General features: G+C 54.4%; 1 protein-coding gene and 1 pseudogene across 1 annotated transcript; both read right to left on the bottom strand.

Moving 5' to 3' along the window:
• LOC133343678 (ephrin-A2-like) overlaps nucleotides 1-5,650 on the bottom strand; it is a 34,667-nt pseudogene extending 29,017 nt beyond the window's left edge.
• A 1,333-nt stretch (nucleotides 5,651-6,983) lies between these two features.
• Nucleotides 6,984-21,203, bottom strand: FBXL17 (F-box and leucine rich repeat protein 17). The gene is made up of 12 exons (XM_061553411.1): nucleotides 21,037-21,203; nucleotides 18,248-18,423; nucleotides 16,828-16,984; nucleotides 16,199-16,360; nucleotides 15,714-15,836; nucleotides 15,204-15,461; nucleotides 14,350-14,481; nucleotides 13,683-13,790; nucleotides 12,958-13,088; nucleotides 11,064-11,140; nucleotides 10,433-10,575; nucleotides 6,984-9,715 (listed from the first exon to the last, which is right to left on the bottom strand). Exons 2-12 carry the CDS (start codon nucleotides 18,358-18,360, stop codon nucleotides 9,572-9,574), a joined length of 1,548 nt encoding a protein of 515 aa, XP_061409395.1. The 5' UTR covers nucleotides 18,361-18,423; nucleotides 21,037-21,203; the 3' UTR covers nucleotides 6,984-9,571.
• Between the last annotated feature and the right edge of the window lie 488 nt (nucleotides 21,204-21,691).

Genomic DNA, 21,691 nt, shown 5'->3' with positions numbered 1-21,691 from the left:
CTATCGCAGGAGTCCAGAGTCCACCTTTAACGGTGTGCACGCGCGTGCGTGTGGGGAGCGGTGGCGCAGTGGTTAGTATCCAGCTCGTACACTGATACACACAGACACACAGTGGTTAGTATCCAGCTCGTACACTGATACACACAGACACACAGTGGTTAGTCCCCTGCTCGTACACTGATACACACAGACACGCAGTGGTTAGTCTCCTGCTCGTACACTGATACACACAGACACACAGTGGTGAGTCTCCTGCTCGTGCACTGATACACACAGACACACAGTGGTGAGTCTCCTGCTCGTACACTGATACACACAGACACACAGTGGTTAGTATCCAGCTCGTACACTGATACACACACACACACAGTGGTGAGTCTCCTGCTCGTGCACTGATACACACACACACAGTGGTGAGTCTCCTGCTCGTGCACTGATACACACAGACACACAGTGGTTAGTATCCAGCTCGTACACTGATACACACAGACACACAGTGGTTAGTATCCAGCTCGTACACTGATACACACAGACACGCAGTGGTTAGTCCCCTGCTCGTACACTGATACACACAGACACGCAGTGGTTAGTCCCCTGCTCGTACACTGATACACACAGACACGCAGTGGTTAGTATCCAGCTCGTACACTGATACACACAGACACGCAGTGGTTAGTATCCAGCTCGTACACTGATACACACAGACACGCAGTGGTTAGTCCCCTGCTCGTACACTGATACACACAGACACACAGCGGTTAGTATCCAGCTCGTACACTGATACACACACACACAGTGGTTAGTATCCAGCTCGTACACTGATACACACAGACACACAGTGGTTAGTATCCAGCTCGTACACTGATACACACAGACACGCAGTGGTGAGTCTCCTGCTCGTACACTGATACACACAGACACGCAGTGGTTAGTCTGCTGCTCGTACACTGATACACACAGAGACACACAGTGGTTAGTATCCAGCTCGTACACTGATACACACAGACACGCAGTGGTTAGTATCCAGCTCGTACACTGATACACACAGACACGCAGTGGTTAGTATCCTGCTCGTACACTGATACACACAGACACGCAGTGGTTAGTATCCTGCTCGTACACTGATACACACAGACACGCAGTGGTTAGTCTGCTGCTCGTACACTGATACACACAGACACGCAGTGGTTAGTATCCAGCTCGTACACTGATACACACAGACACACAGTGGTTAGTATCCAGCTCGTACACTGATACACACAGACACGCAGTGGTTAGTCTGCTGCTCGTACACTGATACACACAGACACACAGTGGTTAGTATCCAGCTCGTACACTGATACACACAGACACGCAGTGGTTAGTATCCAGCTCGTACACTGATACACACAGACACACAGTGGTTAGTATCCAGCTCGTACACTGATACACACAGACACGCAGTGGTTAGTCTCCTGCTCGTACACTGATACACACAGACACACAGTGGTTAGTATCCAGCTCGTACACTGATACGCACAGACACACAGTGGTTAGTATCCAGCTCGTACACTGATACACACAGACACACAGTGGTTAGTCTCCTGCTCGTGCACTGATACACACAGACACGCAGTGGTTAGTATCCTGCTCGTACACTGATACACACAGACACACAGTGGTTAGTCTCCTGCTCGTACACTGATACACACAGACACACGGTGGTTAGTCTCCTGCTCGTACACTGATACACACAGACACGCAGTGGTTAGTCTCCAGCTCGTACACTGATACACACAGACACACAGTGGTTAGTATCCAGCTCGTACACTGATACACACAGACACGCAGTGGTTAGTCTCCTGCTCGTACACTGATACACACAGACACGCAGTGGTTAGTCTGCTGCTCGTACATTGATACACACAGACACAGTGGTTAGTCTCCTGCTCGTGCACTGATACACACAGACACACAGCGGATAGTCAGCTGCGCTCTGAAACCGGCGACCAGAGTTAGCTTCCCGCTCACGACCAACCGGTGCTGCGCCTCCTCTAGGTTGACTCGGCCTTAAATAAGTACCTGGTACGGTGCGCAAACATCAGCACTGGAGAGACAAAGGCGGCCGATCGTGATACGAGCCCCCCCCCCCCCACCCTTCGCCGCCCTTAATAGGTGCTCACGAACAGCACTATCCCCCCCCCCCCCAGCAGCATGCACACGGCTACACGTCAGATATTTGACCCTCTACGCACGTTTGAGCTCGTACGGACCGGGTCGACGAGCAGAGGAGACCTTGCCCACTTTCTGTCGGCTTTAGCGTCACACTCTCCGGCAGGCGAACTACTCGGTTCACTGCCCGATGACAGCGCGACACCTCGAGCGGGCCATGTGGAGCTCTCGGCCGAGACTCGCCCTGGAGGGGAACCACCACCACCGACCCCCCCTCCCAGCCTCCTCCTCGGCCTCCTCGGCGTCTTCAGTTGTGGGACCCACATCTTAAGAGGAAGGTTTTTTTTATTTTTACACAGACCCCCCCCCCCCCTGGTCTAAAGCAGGGAGACTCGGCTCTTATGTCTCTAGCAAACAACAAGAACGAGAAGAGGCATTTTGTGTGTGCGTGTGTTCCAATTCGGCGAAACACTCAACGACGATTGGAGAGCCCCGATGCAACGTGAAGACGTCCCAGACGGCGCTTCGCTTGCTAGACGACTGCCACGAAGCCGTCGTGAAAGAGCCACACCGCGTGCCGACTCCTGCCCATGGTGAACTGGACTCCCATGGTAAACTGAACTCCCATTGTAAACTGAACTCCCATGATAAACTGAACTCCCATGGTAAACTGGACTCCCATGGTAAACTGGACTCCCATGGTAAACTGAACTCCCATGATAAACTGAACTCCCATGGTAAACTGAACTCCCATGGTAAACTGGACTCCCATGGTAAACTGAATTCCCATTGCAAAACTGGACTCCCATGGTAAACTGAATTCCCATGGTAAACTGGACTCCCATGATAAACTGGACTCCCACGGTAAACTGAACTCCCATGGTAAACTGGACTCCCATGATAAACTGGACTCCCATGGTAAACTGAACTCCCATGGTAAACTGAACTCCCATGGTAAACTGGACTCCCATGGTAAACTGAACTCCCATGGTAAACTGGACTCCCACGGTAAACTGAACTCCCGTGGTAAACTGGACTCTCATGATAAACTGGACTCTCATTGTAAACTGGACTCCCATGGTAAACTGAACTCCCATGGTAAACTGAACTCCCATGGTAAACTGAACTCCCATGGTAAACTGAACTCCCATGATAAACTGGACTCCCATGGTAAACTGGACTCCCATGATAAACTGAACTCCCATGGTAAACTGAACTCCCATGGTAAACTGGACTCCCATGATAAACTGGACTCCCATGGTAAACTGAACTCCCATGGTAAACTGGACTCCCGTGGTAAACTGGACTCCCATGATAAACTGGACTCCCATGGTAAACTGAACTCCCATGGTAAACTGAACTCCCATGGTAAACTGGACTCCCATGATAAACTGGACTCCCATGGTAAACTGGACTCCCGTGGTAAACTGGACTCCCATGATAAACTGGACTCTCATTGTAAACTGGACTCCCATGGTAAACTGAACTCGCATGTTCAGGGGTCGGCAACCAAACTAACAAGAAGAGACATTTTTGTTTAAATTCGGCAAGTAAAAGAACCCCCCAACTCGACATTCCGCGGGGCGCCGTGCAGTCGTGAAAGAGCCGCACGCGGCTCCGGCCCCGCGGGGTGCCGTGCCCCGCCGCAGCACTCCCACAGCGTCAGCGGGACTGGCCTCAGACACTCACTCGCACTAGATTTGAAGCTTTCGTGACTGAAAGGATTCATACTCTTAGTTATTTCGGTAAAGTCACGTAGGTAAAAAATGAAATAAAAATTTATAAAAATAAAACAATAAAATCACGACGTTTCGGAGGCAACACAAGTCTCCGTCATCAGGTGTGACGGTCCCACTTGATGACGGAGACTTGTGTTGCCTCCGAAACGTCGTGATTTTATTGTTTTATTTTTATAAATTTTTATTAAATTTTTTACCTACGTGACTTTACCGAAAGAACTAAGAGTACTCACTCGCACGCCGAGATGCCAAGTCGCAAACTTCCCCGAACCCCCATACAACATTTGTTTCAACTTCATCATTACCGCCGTCGCGATAACACAACCCGCCGTTGCACATCGGGTGGCGGAAGCTCCGCGTTCCCATGCCGGGATAAGTCCATCCGTCATTAATGCGAATTTACGAAACCGTACCCAGCTTTAGCGACCCCTGAATGATGATAATGATGATGAGATCGGCCTTAATAGGCGCTCGCTAACAACGATTGCCCCAACAGCACAGCCAGGCTCAACGTATACACGTGTTCACACGTTGATAGTTGTGCGTGTGTGCACGTGTGTGCACGTGTGTACACATGTGTTCACAGGCGTGCGTGTGAATACTGGTGCGTTGTCCTATGCACAGGCGTGTTCACGTGATCGCACACGCGCGTGTGTTCTCGTGTTTAGCGACACTTGTTTGTGTACAGGTGAGTGAACAGGTGAGCGCGTGTACAAGTGAGTATACGGGTGAGTGTACAGGTGAGTGTACATGTGTGCGTACAAGCAAGCGTGTGTACAGGTGAGTGTGCATGTGTGTGAGTGAGTGTATATGTAAGTGTACAGGCGAGCGTGTGTAAAGGTGAGGAGTGAGTGTACGAGTGAGTGTGTGAGTGTACAGGTGAGTGTGTGAGTGTACAGGTGAGTATGTGAGTGTACAGGTGAGTGTACAGGCGAGCGTGTGTACAGATGAGTGTGTGTACAAGTGAGTGTATATGCGAGTGTACAGGCGAGCGTGTGTACAGGTGAGCGAGTTTGTATGTGAGTGTACAGGTGAGTGTGTATGTGAGTGTACAGGTGAGTGTACCTGGAGTTGCTCGCGTTCCAGTAGATCACGAATCTCTCTGCGCCCGCGATTCGCGCGACCTGACTCAGCACCGCCAGCAGCAGCCACCACATCCGAGGCTCTCCCGGCCCCATCCTCGCTCCTGCAGCCTGGCCCCCCATGTCTCCCAGAGTCACTTCAAGTCGACCACCACCACCACCGCCACCCACCCCTACGCGTGTGTCCACCTGTCGACGCTCAGCCTCGCTCGAGCATGGCTGGGACCGATGGGGTGGGCACGAGCGAGCAGACCTGGCCACTCCTTCTTATCCAGACGCGCTGGACCGACCGGGTGGAGGAATCCGACCTGGTGCGTTCGTCTTCGCGAGGAGCGCCTCTCACCAACACCTGCTCCCAGTCTTCTCGGCGAGGAAGGTGGTGGAGGGTGGTGGGGATTAGGGTGAGAGGGGGGAGGGGGGAGGGGCGAGGAAGCGAGCAGGTGCGCTCACCTGCAACAGAGCGCGAGCCTTCCTGGTTGTTTGTTATTTGGATGTTGCTGCTGCTGCTATTGTTTGTTGGTGATGTTGGTGGTGGTGATGTTGCCAGCGATGAGGTTGCTCCAGTGATTTCCGTGTTCCCTCGCTGCAAAGCGCCAGGTGCGCGCGGCGGGCTTGAAGTCACCGGTGACAGCGGTGGTGGTGGTTGTGGTGTTGGCGGTGGTCGGTGATGAACTGCGTGGAATGAGTCTCAGCACTGAACGCACTCGGACCCCCCGACCCGAGCCACAGGGGAGGGGTGAGGAGTGATGGGGGAGTGGCTTTACAATGGCAACGCCCCTGTTGGCCCCGTCTACTCGCCGCACTTTTCTCCAACATTTGCCAAATGTAAAAAAAAATATCACCCAAATCAGCATTATGCATCGCAATCATCCCACCCTATTGCGGAAACGTGGCAGGACCCTCCTGAAAATGAGTCATGACGATCAGGTGATGCTTTTTTTCTGGGCAAACAAGTGTAAGAATAAATATATACTGTATTAAAAAAAAACACATAAGCTAAGCAGTGGTAAGCATGGTTAGCGCGTAACAGGTGCTATAGGCTGCAGAGCTCACGTGTTGGGCAGCAGAGGGCTGTGCAATGAATGCATTGGGGCACTCAGTGCCGGATTATCCCAGTAGCAAAAGTCGCATATGCTGCGGGCCCCGCACTTTCAAGGGCCCCGAGCTAAATGCTTTCAGCTATCAATTCCGGTTCAGTAATTCTGCACTTGCTCTATTACTATAGTACTATACTGCCTTCAACTTTTATGAACTGGGTGTTTATAAGATTAGCGATTTGTCGTATTATCTGGCTGCATAGAAAATGAAAAAATACAATTACTTCACTATGGAAGTAAAAAAATGTTTTCATATTTACGTGTTTTATTTAGGGCCCTTTATAACATGTGCTACGGGCCCCGCACTCGCTGAATCCGGCACTTCTCTGGGACCACGTGTGCACGCTTACCGCCTCCCTCGACCCGCCACTGCCCGGCGTATTTCAAGTATGATGGTCAACTAACCCCCACGGCGTTGGGAGGCGCTCATCCAGCAGTGGAGTGCGAGGGGCGGTGCTCACGAGAGCGCAGCGGCTGCTCGCGCGTTGTAACCGGGGACGTGTGGCCCCCTAGCGGGTCAAGAGCTCCCTGCTCAGACCACGAAGCTAACAAAAACAGAGATCCCCGTTTCGCCGCGAGAGACACCAATAACCTACTACAGCCACTCGCACTCCCCCTCCCAGCGACCCTAACCCACTCGCCACTCACTCTAGCCCTGTGCCCCCTAACCCACTCACACTAGCCCCGTGACCCTAACCCACTCGCCACTCGCACTAGCCCTGTGCCCCTAACACACGAACCACTTGCACTAGCCGTGACCCTAACCAACTAGCCACTAGCCCCGTGACCCAAACACACTCGCACTACACCTGACCCTAACCCACTCACACTGACCCTAACCCCCTAGCCACTCGCAACAATTCGAGATTGACTGCGCAGGGGGCGAAGACGAGGACGGGCATCTGGAGGCGCCGTGGAAACAGTGGGGGCGCGTTTATTTTCCAAACAGGCAGGCAGTCATCGGCAGAGAGAAAAACAAAACAGGAAAACCTTGAGCCTTGGGGAAGGGCATCGACAGCACGGATGGCGGGCGGGGGGAGGCATAAGGAGAGCGAGCGACCTCAACACCGAGCTCCCTCCCTCCCTCCCCGGGCGAAACCAACGCCATCGGGGAAGAGACGGAGACCGATTCTACCGTCTGGCTGAGTCGGCTCAACTCGCGTAGAGCTTCTCCACAACACTGCGGAGCTGCGCATTGTCGCTCCTAGCCCGCTTCTAGCTCGCTCCTAGCCCATGGCTAGCTCACTCCTAGCCCAGCGCTAGCCCAGCGCTAGCTCAGCGATCGCTCCTACAAAGCCACCTCGCTTTCCCCTAGAGGGTGTTAAATCATCGGCGGCGTCATAGACGACGGCTGCGAAGGGGAAGAGGGGAACGACGGGGGGCGGTTGGGAACGAGGCAGCGGCTCGATGGGCAGAGGTCGCCCGGACACCTCTTTGGTTTTTGGCAGCGGCGTTCAAAACGGACCCCACAATTGGGAACGCGCGACGAGGGGGACCCGGCTCGCGACGAGCGGGGTCGGAGGTCAAAGTGGCAGCCGAACAAACAGGTCCCGTTACAAAAACAATGAACACATCTCCGATTATTAATTATAACGAGGGGGTTTTACCAACGCCAACGATCATCACCACCGCTCATCATCAGCCATGACCAAGCCACTGCTCGATGAAGGCCTCCCCTCCCCAAGCCACCGCCGTCGCCTCTCACGATCCTACGACGTAACGATCCATTCCACACGGAGCCGAACTCTTCCGCTCGCTCCATCTGTTGGACGATGGGACGTCCTCACGGACGCGCTCCGTCCCTTGGCTGGCGACACGTGTGTCAAATCGTTCGTGCGAGCGTTGGAACCGACGCGTGTAGTGACAGTGGGGAGGGGTCACGTGACCCGTGCAACCACTAGTGACTGCTACATTCACCACAACGTTAAAACAAATTATTAGGGTTCCTGTAATCAAATCGCAATGATGAAATCAGTGGATCATTTGATCCATATTAATAACAGCCCTCACAAAAGGTGTGTATACATATATACCATACGATACGTATATATACAGACACACGCATATAACAAATATAAAGACTAAGAACCTCCATGCAGCCTTAACAGACTGTTGCGGAAAATGCTGTTAGCGAGCAGCACCGATTAAGGCCGGCACAGTACACGAGGGGGTGGTGTGGCTAGCACCACGCCCGGCCGCCTTTGTCTCCCTTAGAAGCGACATCTACACATCGCACCAGGTACTCATTTGAGGCCGAGTAGACCTGGGAGACGCCCCAGAACCGGTTCAGATAATCGTCACTTACTGGCCGTGAGCTGGAATCGAACTCGAGTCGCCAGGTTTGTAGCGCAGTGCGCTAAATGCTGCACCACCGCTCCCCCACTATACAGTACGCACGCGCACACATGCGCACACACGAACACACATGCAAACTCGGCGATCGAACGTTGAACGTAGGTTTCATCGCTTTGTGGTTTCCATAAAAAAATGTCAGCATCACAATGTTATTGGGGTGGAGGAGGGGATAGTGGGGGTACACCCCCCCCCCCCCGCATGTTTTGGGGTCGCCACGGTCGTGGAGCGGTGACATTCGCCAGTCCTGGGTGGAGGTGGGGGGGGACGCTCGGACGACGCGACGCTCAGCTCAGCGTTTTCGTCGCTGTCGCCATCACCGTCCGGATGAACACCTGAGCGCGGGGGGGGGGGGGAGGTGTAAGTGGGGCGATGCTCGAGTAGGAACGATTTGGCTCTCGTTCCAAAAATAATTGCAGTTAATCCCGTGTCGCCCCTGTCAAAAGTCGTTTTCCTGAAAGTGTGACATGGCTTCTTCTTGAGTTGTTCATCTGCGCGTCCCCGGCGTGCACACCGCCGCCCGGCCACCCCTGCAAGGCCCCTTTCCCCACCCTGCTCTCTCCTCCGCCAGGCTCTTCCGCCGCTGCCGTGGGTAGTCCTCAGACCGGCGAATTCCATAATCGTCTCAACAAAACTCACTAACTAAAAGCAAACACGATAACATTTTTTTGCTTAATAAATACCCTGTAGCGGAGAGCACCGCGGGGATGAGAGGACGCGACTCGCAAACCTCCGTCCCGGTTCTTTCTCTCTCCCTCCACCCACTCTCCCTCCCCCCGCCCATCCCCCATCTCCGCCCCCGGTAGGAAACGCGAGGTGGCTTGGAGTCGTCACGCTCCGGATCCCGAGTCCGTCTCTGCACGGTGACGGACGAGTCGGCACGTTTCACAGTCCACACACAGACACACCCTTCTTCTCCTCCCGCTTCTGCTGGAGTCCACCTCTCCGGGATGGCGTTCGCAGCAACCCGGAATACGGCGCCCTCGGCGTCCGTTCTGGGTTTCGTGTCTCGCCCCCGGCGGCGCAAGGAGACGTGTCGTGGGTGGGGAAGGGGCGGAGTGACCCCGTGAAGCCTGAGCGGTGGGGGGGGGTGTTGGTTCTTTGGGTCGCTGGGTCACACGGGGGGGGGGGGGGTGGGGGGCAGACGAGGTCACGGGGCAGAGCCCGCGGAGCCAGAGGGCTTCCAGCCGAGCTGGTAGGCCCGCGCGAGCGTGCGCTTGCAGTCCTGCAGCATGGTGCTGTAGACGATGCGCGGGTAGCGCTGCACCAGCTCCTCCACCGTGTCCTCGCTCACCTGCCCCGCCGGAGGGAGGAGGGGGTGGGTGACGAGAGAGAGGGGGGGGGCAACGTTAACGGAGAGTGAGAACGACGGCCGTGAGAGGGGAAAGAGATAGCAGAGAGGACAGACGAAGAGAGGAGAGAAGTAAGATATGGGGAGGAGATCCAGGTGTGGGAAGAGAAGGCAGAGTGAATACAGTAAGAGGAGAGAGAGAGGAGATAAGGGGGAGATGGGAAGGGTGAGAAATTAATAATGGGAGAGAGAAGTTTGGGAGAGAGGAAAAGGGAGGAAACGAGAGCGCAGAGGAATTAAGGGACAGGAGAAGAGAAGACAGAACAGGCGCACGAAGAGTGGAATGAAGGAGCAGCGTGGGAAGGAACATTAAGAGAATCAGAATATTTATACCGGAGGAATCCAATGAGCTTTAAAAGCTCTTTTTTACAGATGTCCAGTAGAGACACGGGGTAAGAACGTTACAACAAACAACACTAAAACACGACTGGAGTGCAAAATATATGAAAGGTAAGCAAGTCACACAAAAACGAATCAAACTAAACTATTTTTTATTATACCAGGTAAGACTCACCGAGCCTCTTAGCTTCTTTTTCATAAGAGACCTGGTCACCAACGATAGCTCAACGAAGTGGCTTAGCGCGTAGAAATTTACAGCAGCCATAGAGTGACATGGGGGGGGGGGGGGGGGGGTTGGTGTGAGGGAGTGGGGCGTGTAACCTTGTCGCAGCGCATGAGGCCCAGATATGCGAGCGAGCGGCTCGTGCGGGAGATCTCGATGGCGCCGTGGTCGGTGATCTCCTGGCACCAGCCCACATCCACCGTCTCGATGCTGGCGCTGAAGCGGCCAATCACAAGCAGCGCTGGGGCGTGTGGGGTGGGGCAAGGTGGGGAGGGGGGAGCAAAAGGAATAAAAAATTTTTTTTTTTTAATCGTGCACATGCACGGATGCTGTGAATGCTTCCCATCGTGCACTGTTGTCGAGAGATTTTAAATCAGCAACGGCTTCACACGGACGCCGTCTCGCCCGCATTAGAGCATGCGCACGCGGGTTCACGGGGCCCCTGTCACAGACAGTCACGCATCGCCGCTGTGCACGGACGGACGTAAGGCTGTGACGACTTCACAAACCCTTAGACGTGAATGGGTGGCGCAAATTTCAAGATTGAAAACTCATTTCTTCATAACTGCTTTCTGTTATTTTATTTGTGGTCCTTCCCCCGCAACTCCAATTAGCACGGTTGACTACGTACCGTGCGAAAGAAGTTCAACATACATACATACACATACGCTGATCCGAGTTTAATTCCCCACCATAGTGAGGGAGGGGAGGAAGGGGGGGGGGGATTACCTTGGTCAGTGATGGAACACGACACCAGGTACAGCTCCTTGATGTTTCTCCCCTCCTTCGCAATCACCTCCACACACCTGTGTGTGCACACGTGTGTATGCACATATATGTAGTGACATCGCTGGATGTCACTGTGTAGTGCCGGCTCTAGAGGCGCACGGCGTGCGGTGTAGCGACATCACGGACACCACGTGGGTGTGGGTGTAGTACCGGCCCTAGAGGGGCCCGGTGAGCGCTGACTGACAGTGCTGGATGGCACCACCCTCGGCGTGCAGTGCCAGCCCTACAGGATTGGGTGTGGGAGTGCCGGCCGTAGGAATGAGGTTCTTAGAGGCCATGGCACTCTGGTTGACCCGGGAAGACACGTGACAAGTTAAGTCTTCAAAGAGGCCCCAAGTGGGGGCTAGGGGTGGTCACGTGGTTGGGATCCAGATCCTTCCCGAGGATTCTGGAAGGTGGGCGTGGCCAAGAGCGGAGCCATCCAGGCCGCAGATAATATAAGCCGGGTCCCGAGGGGGACCAGGGTTGTTGTTGTTGTTCATCCTGAAGAAACCTTCGTCTACATTCAACGAGTCTCCAACACGTGGACCTGGACCCGAGCTGTGGTCCCGGTCCGTAGCAGCAGTTACGTTGTAACTAGTGTAGTTAGCCTGGTGGTCACCACCAGGTTAACTACACCAGTCACGTGGTAACTAGTGTAGTTAGCCTGGTGGTCACCACCAGGCTAACTACACCAGTCACGTGGTAACTAGTGTAGTTAGCCTGGTGGTCACCACCCAGCTAACTACACCAGTCACGTTGTAATTAGTGTAGTTACCATGGTGGTTTCCACCATAGGTTGTTATTCTGTTAAGGGGCAGTTACCCCGTGTGTTGGTGTTAATAAATGTGTTGCCTCCAAGAGTACGTCTGCAAGTCAGTCGAACTCACTACATATGCATGTGCACTTGTGTTAGTTGGATAAAAAAACAACGAATTAACCCAGTGGGGAGCACAGGTGGTGCGCATTTGCCAGCCATCTCAGTCAAATCAACTCATGGCACCTGGGTCTGTCCCTTGACCACCTGCCAGCAACAAGCTTCCACGCACCAAGTCTGGCACAAGCGCTTTGGTGACATCACCACCACTTTGTGGCAAATAGCGGCCGTTGCGGTTGTTGGTGTCGTGTGATGGTAGTGTGTGATATGCCTCTGTATAGGCGACTGGGGGTGTAATGTGGTTGGTACAAATTTCGATTTAAAGCTTTCGTGACTGCAGGGATTCATCTTCTTGGTTCTTTCGGTAAAGTCACGTAGAATGGAAATAATAAAAATAAAACATTAGTTTTATGTTTTATTTTTATCATTTTATTATTTCCATTCTACGTGACTTTACCGAAAGAACCAAGCAGGTGGTTGGTACAGTTGTGTATGTAAGTGCTGTTGTGGTTGTATGTGTCGTGCTACTGTGTGTGGTGCGGTTGTGGTTGTTTGGTGTTATGGTTGTGTGTGTCGCGGTTGTGTGTGGTGTGCGGTTGTGCACGTGGTGCGGTTGTTCGAATGGTGCGGTTGTGCGTGCGGTGCGGTTGAGCGTGCGGTGCAATTGTGTGGGTCGTGTGCGGTTGTGTGTCGTGTGCTGCGGTTGTGCATGCGATGCGGTTGAGGGTGTGGTGCGGTTGTGCGTGCGGTGCGATTGTGTGGGTCGTGTGCGGTTGTGTGTCGTGTGCTGCGGTTGTGCATGCGATGCGGTTGAGGGTGTGGTGCGGTTGTGCATGCGATGCGGTTGAGGGTGTGGTGCGGTTGTGCATGCGATGCGGTTGAGGGTGTGGTGCGGTTGTGCGTGCGGTACGGTCGTGCGTGCGTGCGGTGTGGTTGAGCGTGCGGTCTTGTGTGTGTGGTGGCGGCGGTGCTTCATGCCTGTCATCGATGCCGCGGTTGAGGCACAGGTTGAGTGTGGTGAGGCGTGAACAGCTCCTCACCAGCGCCATCACCGTCTCCCCATCCAGCTCACTCACGTGCCGCAGGTCAAGGGTCACCAGTTCGCCTAGCTGTGGGAGGAGGGGGCAGGGAGGGAGGGAGGGAGCAGGACGTGGGAGGGAGGAGACAGGCAGCCGGAAGAGAGAGATGAGGCGAGAGTGCGATCGACGAGGGCGGAACCACGCAGACACTCGTGTGGGAATGGGATCGCGACACGCAGACGGGGGGGGGCGGGGGCATTCGCAGACGGGGGGGGGGGGGCGGGGGCATTCGCAGACGGGGGGGGGGGGCATTCGCAGCCATCGACTGCTGCTGTGCGGCATTGGGACAAACGAGTGGGGCGACAGGGGCTAGAAGGGATAGCAGAACTAGAGGGGCTAGCAGGGATCGAGTGGATAGCGGGAATAGAGGGACAAGGGGGATATGTACGTTTGTTGAACTTCTTTTGCACCGTACGTAGCCAACCGTGCTAATTCGAGGTGGAGGGGAAGGACGACAAACTAACACAAAAAACGCAGTTCCGAAGAAATTCGTTTTCAATCGAGATTTAAAAAGAGCACAGCTCCAGTGGCTTCCCAATACAGAGTCACTGGGGGGAACGGTGGGACGGAGGGACTGAGCGGCTAATAGAGAGGGGCTAGAGGAGACGTAGTGGTGAGGCTCACCCTGGCAAGGTGCCTCACTCCCCTGGAGGTGACGGAGCAGCCCATGAGCCCCACGTACTGCAGACGCGGACAGCACTCGGCGAGGCACTGCACGGAAGAGTTCGTCACCTGGAGGCCGGAGAAGCACCGCCCGCCCATCCCCTGGGTGTCAGGTCAGTCAACCATACTTCCCCGCAACGACTCCAACAGCTTCATTTAGTACGATTCAGAATCGATTATATCGGGTTAGCCCAACGTCACAACGATCCGGCCAACTTTGTGTCGTAAGCCCCCACTCCGCGACACAGCCAAACTAATTTAATTGTTACTCATCCACCCACTCACTTATTCACCCACTCACTCAGTCACTCGCCCACCTGCTCACTCACTAGCGAGAAAAATTCTCACAACCAAATTTAGCAGCGAGTAGATGCGCTACGTTTAGCTTGAAACTGTGCCAAGCATCTTCAGGACAAGATCCAGTAAGTCCACATAACCGTGTCACCTGACCCGGCTTCCTGAACAGTGTGTGAACCCAGGTTATCGGGGGGGGGGGGGGGGGGGAAGGGGGGTTTTCTGGCTAATTGTATTCAGCACAGACCACCAACCAACCCTCCCCCCCACCCCGAGTCACCCTGCCCCCTGAACAACTCTGCAGTGGCCGTGCAGCGCTGTTGTCCCGCCGTACCAGGTGATTCTCAAGCAGGTAAATCTTGGTGAGGAGAGGGCAGCCGCGTGCCAGCGCCGTGATGCCGGCGTCGGTCAGCAGGTAGCACTGGCCCAGGTGAACCTCTCGCAGGTCCGAACAGCTGGCGCCGAGCTGCGATGAAATATTCACGCACACAGAGAAGGGTAAAAATCCCCTCCTCGTATCGCTATAACAGACTGTTGAGGCAAGTGCTGTTAGTGAGTAGCACCTATGAAGGCCGACAGGGCACACGAGGAGATTAGTGGCCAGCACCGCACCTGCCCAGCTTTGTCTCCCCAGGGCTGATTGTTACAGACTGCACTAGGTACTCATTTAAAACGGAGTCGACCTCGGAGAGACCGGTTGATATATTCATCAAGGATATTGGCTATGAGCAGGAATCGCACTGGGGTTGTTGGCTTTATAGCGCAGTCTGCTAACCACTGCGCCACCATGTCGCAACCACGCAACTCACGTAGGCACAGATACACGATTAGGCCCACCGAGCTATATAGCTCCTTTTCAGAAGCGACCTGGCCACAAATGATAGCCCAATTAATTGGCTTATCATGTGGAAATGTATAGCAGCTAAATACTATAAATGCATGTTTCTAAATGTGGAGGGAAACACCGGAGGACCTGGGGAAAAATCCACGTGACCACGAGATCACACAAACTCCAAATATACAACAGCCGTAAGGGTTTGGATCGAACCCACGACCACCTGTAGAACAGGCGAGGTAGATAACTCACCACCGTGGCACCAAGTCACAACCACACACTCACATAATCACCTATGCCCCCCCCCCAGGCACCCTGCTCCCCGCCACCCGCGAGTCCCCTGACCCCCGAACCTGTCTGAGTGCGTCGTCGGTGATGGCGTCGAGGTTGGAGAGGTTGAGCGAGCGTAGCGCGGGGCAGTGCCTTGCCAGGCTGCCCACGGCGCCATCCGTCAGCTGCTTGCAGCGCGTCGCCGAGAAGCAGAGCAGCGCCGGGCAGGAGCGTGCCATCAGCGCCACGCCAGCATCGCTGATGGCACGGCAGTCGGCGACGCAAACGCGCGTCACGCCGTGGCTCAGCGACGTCACGTGAGCCAGCACCTCGTCCGTCACCTGCGACATCCACGCCGTCATCGTCCTTCCGCACGAACAAAGGCCCACCCGCACGCGCTCATCTCGTTCTCACCATATTCATCGTTAGCGTGTATCCCATATCGTCGTCATCATCATCGGCCGTGATCTATCCACTGCTGAACGAAGTTCCTCCCCACGCCATCGGAAAGGGAGGGAGGAAAGGGAGGAAGCGAGGGGGTAGGCGAGGGAGGAGGCAAGGGGGGAGGGCGAGGGAGGGAGCAAGGGAGTCACCTTCTGACGGCCACTGAGGTCGAGACGCCGCCACAGCTCGGGGTCGGAGCACAGCTCCCGCCAGAGGCGACACACGAGCGAGGCGGCCAGGCAGCGCTCCATCAGCGACAGGTATGACAGTACCTGGGCAGAACGCGGCGTTACGGCACGCTGGCTCAACGGCGACGTCCCCAACACGCACCCGGCGTTGCTGCCGCCCCGTCCCCGACAACTACGGAGCACGTGACTCACACAGCCGCCACCTTCACAAGCGGAAACTCGAACCGTACAGCGAACGCGAGGGTGCATTGCGGACCGTAATGCGCATCATTGTAAGCCACTGCCAGCTGTGCAAATGCAACGGAGGCAGCATCAGCAACAGCGGTGCATTCAGCCTCAGCTGAAGCAGTCGCGTGGCGTTCACACTTGAGTAAGGGTCTCCAGAGTGGCTCTTCACCTCGGCTACGCGCAAAAGGAAAAGGAGCATTGCCCACGGCCGTGCCTACCTTGAGGAGGATCGATGAAGGGAGACGATTGATGTTGGCCGCTTCCGCGGGAACCGTTGCCGCGGCGACGTGGCCATCGGCGGCTGGTCCCACCCCATCGACGGGGGCCGGGCTGAGGCAGGGCAACTTGCTGGAGGGCAGCGAGCCAGGGTCATCCCCACCCTGCGAGACAAAGATTCCCCCGTATAGCCTTAACCAACTTCTGGGGCAAGTGCTGTTAAACGAGTAGCACCTATGAAGGCCAACATGGCCGCCTTTTTTTCTCTGGTGGTGAAGTTTACACACTGCACAAAGTACTCATTTTAGTCTGAGTCAATCTAGAGCAGGCCTCGACAGGACTGGTTCAAATATTAGCCATCGATGTTGCTAATTAGTGGGAATCCCAGGTCGTTGAGTTAGTCGAGTTTACTAAAGCGATAATGGATTACTTAAACAGGCAGCCCTGCCCAGGTAACAACTGCATACACAAGATTCACTGAGGCCCTGTTATTGATTTAAATAATTGTCAAAAACTGAGAGACAGGAAGAGAGAAGCACCACCCGCCCCCCGACCATCCTCAATCAACCTCGCCGCCCCCACGACCCCCCCACCCCACCCCATGCGCCTCCCCCTGCCCAGCGGTCCTTACGTTGGTGTTGCTGGTGGAGTTGCACTTGCGCTTGCCGCCCGCCAGCGGCATCTCTGCGTGCGCGGCGCAGGGCTCGCCGCTCGCTCCCTCCTCCTCCTCCTCGGATTCAGTTTCGCCCAGCGGTGCCGGACACGGCACGAAGCCACCACAACATGACCTGCATCACAGCACCACCGTCAGCACGGCACCACCGGCAGAGCGGCGCCACCGGCAAAGCGGCACCACCATCAGCATCACGCAAACCCCATCGCTTGTGTCATCTCGTGTCATCCACGGGGTGGGGCAGCAGGGGTTAGCACACTGTATGGAGGTCGATATGGACGTATTAGCGGTACACCGGTGCAGTATAACACACCGGTCTTCATAAAACAGTCTGACTATGTCACTGTTACCCTTGAGTGAGCTGCACTCCATCAGAAGTTGCCTTAGATTCAGCAGCTGCTTTCCCATTTGAACGTATGACAGGAGTTGCAATCTTTCGATGCCACCGTCCACCAAAAAAAATCTATGAATCGAGGAACCGTCCGACCAAGTCTAGGGCACGAGTCAAATCTGCCTTTGGAACAGAGCCAATCGTCATCAGGCTGGGTGCTATACGGAAACAGACTGTGAAGCTTCATGTTCAGCTGCTCATAACGTTTGTCTTCCGACTGCTTCGCTGTCAAGAGAACTGATTTTGATGCACCACCACCCCACAATATTTTCTGACTGGGGTTTACGAATCGCGCGAAAATAAATGATTGCAAAAAAATTTGCATTTTTTTACCGCGCACCCGTGTACCGCCAATATATTCATATCCAAAAATGTTGCGGACAACACCCCCTTAGCCAAACCCGCACTGAGCAGTGTGGTTAAGTATGGTCAGACAACCCCTATGTCTGAGAATTTTGTTTACAAAAACAGGGTACCCAGACAAAACCCACCAACAATATAATCTTACCACATGTTCAGATCTGTCGAAATGGTGGGCTGGACGAAGCTGAGAGCAGCGTTCACAAAGTGTGATGTTTGCATGATATATGCACGCAATGCATATTAAACTAAACTACTAAACTTTTTATTTTACCAGGTAAGGTTCACCGAGCTCTAGAGCTCTTTTTCACAAGTGACCTGGCTACACCGATGATAGCGCAACAAAGTTGCTTATCATGTGGAAATTTATAACAGCCAATATTTTAAACGCAAGTTTCTAAATGTGAAGCGAAAAACCAGAGGACCCAGAGAAAAATCCACACGACCACAGGGTGAACACGCAAACTCCACATCAGGGTCAGGATTGAACCCACGACCTCCTGCATGCCAGACGAGGTAGTTAACATCTCACCACCGTGGCGCCCTGTGGCATATGGTTGGGAGTCATGCCTTTCTGCCGTTTGTGAGCAGTTCACGCTATGCACAGATCGATTCGAGAATGCGTACCTGGGACCACGGCAGTAGGGGTCTGCGAGGCCAGGTCTTGGAGCCGGTGCGCGAAGCCTCGCTTCCTTCCTGCTCTTCAGCAGTGCCGCGGGCCGAGACAGCAGCAGGCCCATACAGAGGGGGCGCCTCTCCCTGCCGCCAGGGGCCCCCCGTCTCTCACGCCAGCCGCACTCCCTCTGCAACATGAGGACACGGTCAAGGGTCACAACGTTTGCAAGGTGACTCACGGTGCAGAGCTGCAAACGCCAAGATCCTAGCCGTGAATCTGGATTTCAGCCCCCGTAGTTTGCCTGCCATGCAGCGGACAGGTGTTAGAATTTGATAATGGTAACATGCAGCACCCTGCGTGAGGATGAGAAGCCACTTTAAGGTTCTCAGAACTGGTCCTTTGGTAGCTCATTCTGCAGGCTGTTTTATAACCTGAGGGGTGATGTACTTTTCTGCAAAAGTTCCAAAAAGTTATTATTCTCTTGAAATTATAAATCGATAAAACTATTTTTATTTTACAAGGCAAGGCCCACTGAGCAATTTAGCTCTTATTCAGAAGAGACCTCGCTATCACAAATGATAGCTCAACGAAGTGGGTTATCACGTGGAAATTTATATCAGCCAAATGCTCTAAACGAATGTTTATAAATGCAGAGGGAAAACCCGGAGCACCCGGAGATAAAATCCACATGACCACGGGGAGAACATGCAAACTCCAAATATACAGGCGTCAGGGTCGGGATCGACCTCACGACCTCCTGTATCCTACCAGGCGAGGTAGTTAACATCTCGCCACCGCGTTGCCTTGATGACGGCAACTCGGTCACGGACGAATGCCGCTCATGCCTCTGCACATCGCCATTACTTGTCTCCTTCTGCTTAATCCTCTAACCATTCTCTTTGGTTCTTTCGGTAAAGTCGCGTAGATAGAAAATTAATAGATCACGACGTTTCGATCGCAACACAAGCAACTGTCATCAGGTGAGACAAACAACGCAGGAGAAAGAGCTGCTGCAACACGAGGTTATATAGGCTTTAGGTGGGCTCTAACCATTGCAAAGTCGACACGTGATCTTAAAGACCTCCTAATAAGTCTCATCACTATTTGGAGTCTTTCTTTTGTTACAGGCAATACATCCTTCAGGGACCCCTCTTAAAGTCTTATTGCCACCACCACACCACCATCTGGCTTTACCTCTTCCCCTTGGTACGTCCTTCAAGGACCACTCCGAGCCTCATAATCACCACCCCGTATCAATATTATTCGCCATCCTCTGGGTGGCAACTCCAGTGAAGGCACCGAACGGCCCAATGCTGAGCACATCTCCCCCACGCGCTGTCTCCGATGGCTCTGCCAAAGTGCTTTGTTTGTGCGCCACGTCCCCGTCTCCCTGAAGAGACGGCGACCTCTTACCAACCTCCCGAGGAGGATGGTGTGTGACCCCTCTCGGTGTCCTCCGCGAGTTCAATGCTTCAGTTAGTGATAAACATCGTTTTAAAATCGCGGTCAGGAGTCGTGATGGAACTACTTACCGATCGTAAAAATGTACGACCGCTATAATCATTAACACAACCTCAAGCTCGTCTCGAGACACGGTCTGGCTAATGTTTGGACCATAGAGACGATCGCGCAGCGAGACGGAGATGCACAGAGGGGGGGGGCGACATACACACCGAGAGAGACGCGGCGAGGGGAACACAACAGACACGGAGACGCGCAAAGCAAAAAATCAACGAGGGAGACGATAGAGACACGGGCACTGAGACAAACATAAATACACAAAGACTGGAGAGATGCATTCCAACCAACACGACAACCCTCCACACTCAGCAAGCGTGCAAGCGGCTCCCGACCACAGGTTTAAGTTTTCATCCGACCCCCGATATCCCACGATCACCCCAGCCCTATCCCATTGCCCCCCAGACCCGCGAGCTTTAGCAAACCCATATCAGCACCCATATCAGCATCCCTTAACTCTATTGTGCTTGCCGAGACCCCGTGGCCCCGGGCGGAACATTATAGGGGGCGGAAACACGGAGAGAGACACAGCGATCGAGGGACATCGTCCTAGAGGAGAATACAAAGATCACCACCCGTATCGCCTTCAGAGGCTGTAGCAGCAAGCGCTGTTGGCGAGCACCTATGAAGGCCGGCACGGCACACGAGGGGCTGGGTGGCCAGCACCACGCCCGGCCGCCTTTGTCTCCTCAGTGGCGATGTTTACTACACATCGCACCGGATACTCATTTGAGGACGAGTCGACCTCGGGGAGCCCCACGACCGGTTCGGATAATCGTCGCCACTGTTCGTCGTGAACGAGAATCGAACTCGGGTGACCGGTTTCGTAGCGCACAGTGCGCTAACCGCTGCACCACCGCTCCCCACGCAACGCAGAGAGACACGTGCATGGAGACAGGGAGAGCACATTGGGGGTCTCACACCGCCATAATCCCTCACCCACCCCCCTTCTCGCGCTCCTTGGTCCCAAACCCAGCTTCTCAGCCGACTCCTGACTGCACCCTTCACCGCCACCACCACAATCCCCTCGTCCCCTGGACTCCGGGCGGCAGGACGCGAGCAAGCGCGCCGGCGGTAGCAGCTGCACTTCATTGTCCTTCTCGAGGCCGCGCTCCAGCCCCCTCGCACCGGGGCCGGGGCGCAAGGACCCCGGCCGAACTACTAGGAAAGAGCGCAGGGCCCGTGGCTGCGTAGGCCTCGTCGGAGTCCCGCTTCTGCAAACGGCGCTCGGGGTGGGGGGGGTGGTCAGGGGGATCCCTGCCGAGGAGGAGGGGGGTCTTACCGGCACGAGGCATGAACCCCTGAAAGGGGGTTGCGCAGGGATCGATGTTTTCGCCGAGGAGAGGGGGCTTCGCGCTTCGCCCCCTTGGCCGCGGCGCGATAACTTTATGGACACCACGTGGTGCCGGCGGTGCCAGACCAGAGGTTTTTTGTTGTTGAGACCTCTTTGTGGATCGATTTCCGTGGGCTAATCGATTCCATCGATTTCCGTGGGCTAATCGATTCCATCGATTTCCCGCGTGACGTCAGAAGTCCTTGCACACAAAAATGTCCAAAGACGCCAAGCGGGCCAACAACAAACTGCACTCTGTGCGTCGCCTGCTGCACAGGTCGCCCTTTAAACTGCGTTACTGTCGAATGCGAGCGAGTCTACGCAACCACTGAAGGCGCTATATTCGTACCGGTAGCCACGTTACTTCGAGATTTAAAGTTTTCGTGACTGCAAGGATTCATACTCTTTGGTTTTTTCGTTAAAGTCACGTAGGTAAAAAAATTAATATAAATGAAATCACGACGTTTCGGAAGCAACACAAGCCTCCGCCATCAGGTGTAACCGCTCCAGTGAAATTGCTGCAGCGTATGAAGAGAGCCATTCAGAGACACGTGTTTTTATATCGGGTGCTCGGCAGGGAGGAGCCAATGAGGCGGGCGGGGGG

This window comes from Lethenteron reissneri, chromosome 18 (genome assembly GCF_015708825.2).
Source record: "Lethenteron reissneri isolate LAM-NWPU_2019-01 chromosome 18, ASM1570882v1, whole genome shotgun sequence".
NCBI classification, from domain to species: domain Eukaryota; kingdom Metazoa; phylum Chordata; class Hyperoartia; order Petromyzontiformes; family Petromyzontidae; genus Lethenteron; species Lethenteron reissneri.
The sequence above is the reverse complement of the archived record's forward strand: the minus strand, read 5'-3'. Positions and strand labels throughout refer to the sequence as shown.

Excerpts from the sequence above, each read along its gene's own strand:
- FBXL17 (XM_061553411.1), bottom strand. The coding sequence starts at position 18,360 with ATGGGCCTGCTGCTGTCTCGGCCCGCGGCACTGCTGAAGAGCAGGAAG. Across the intron at positions 16,985-18,247 it reads CCCTACTGCCGTGGTCCCAG|GTCATGTTGTGGTGGCTTCG; the intron begins GTACGCATTCTC and ends GCTGTGATGCAG. Across the intron at positions 13,089-13,682 it reads GAGTGAGGCACCTTGCCAGG|CTAGGCGAACTGGTGACCCT; the intron begins GTGAGCCTCACC and ends CTCCTCCCACAG.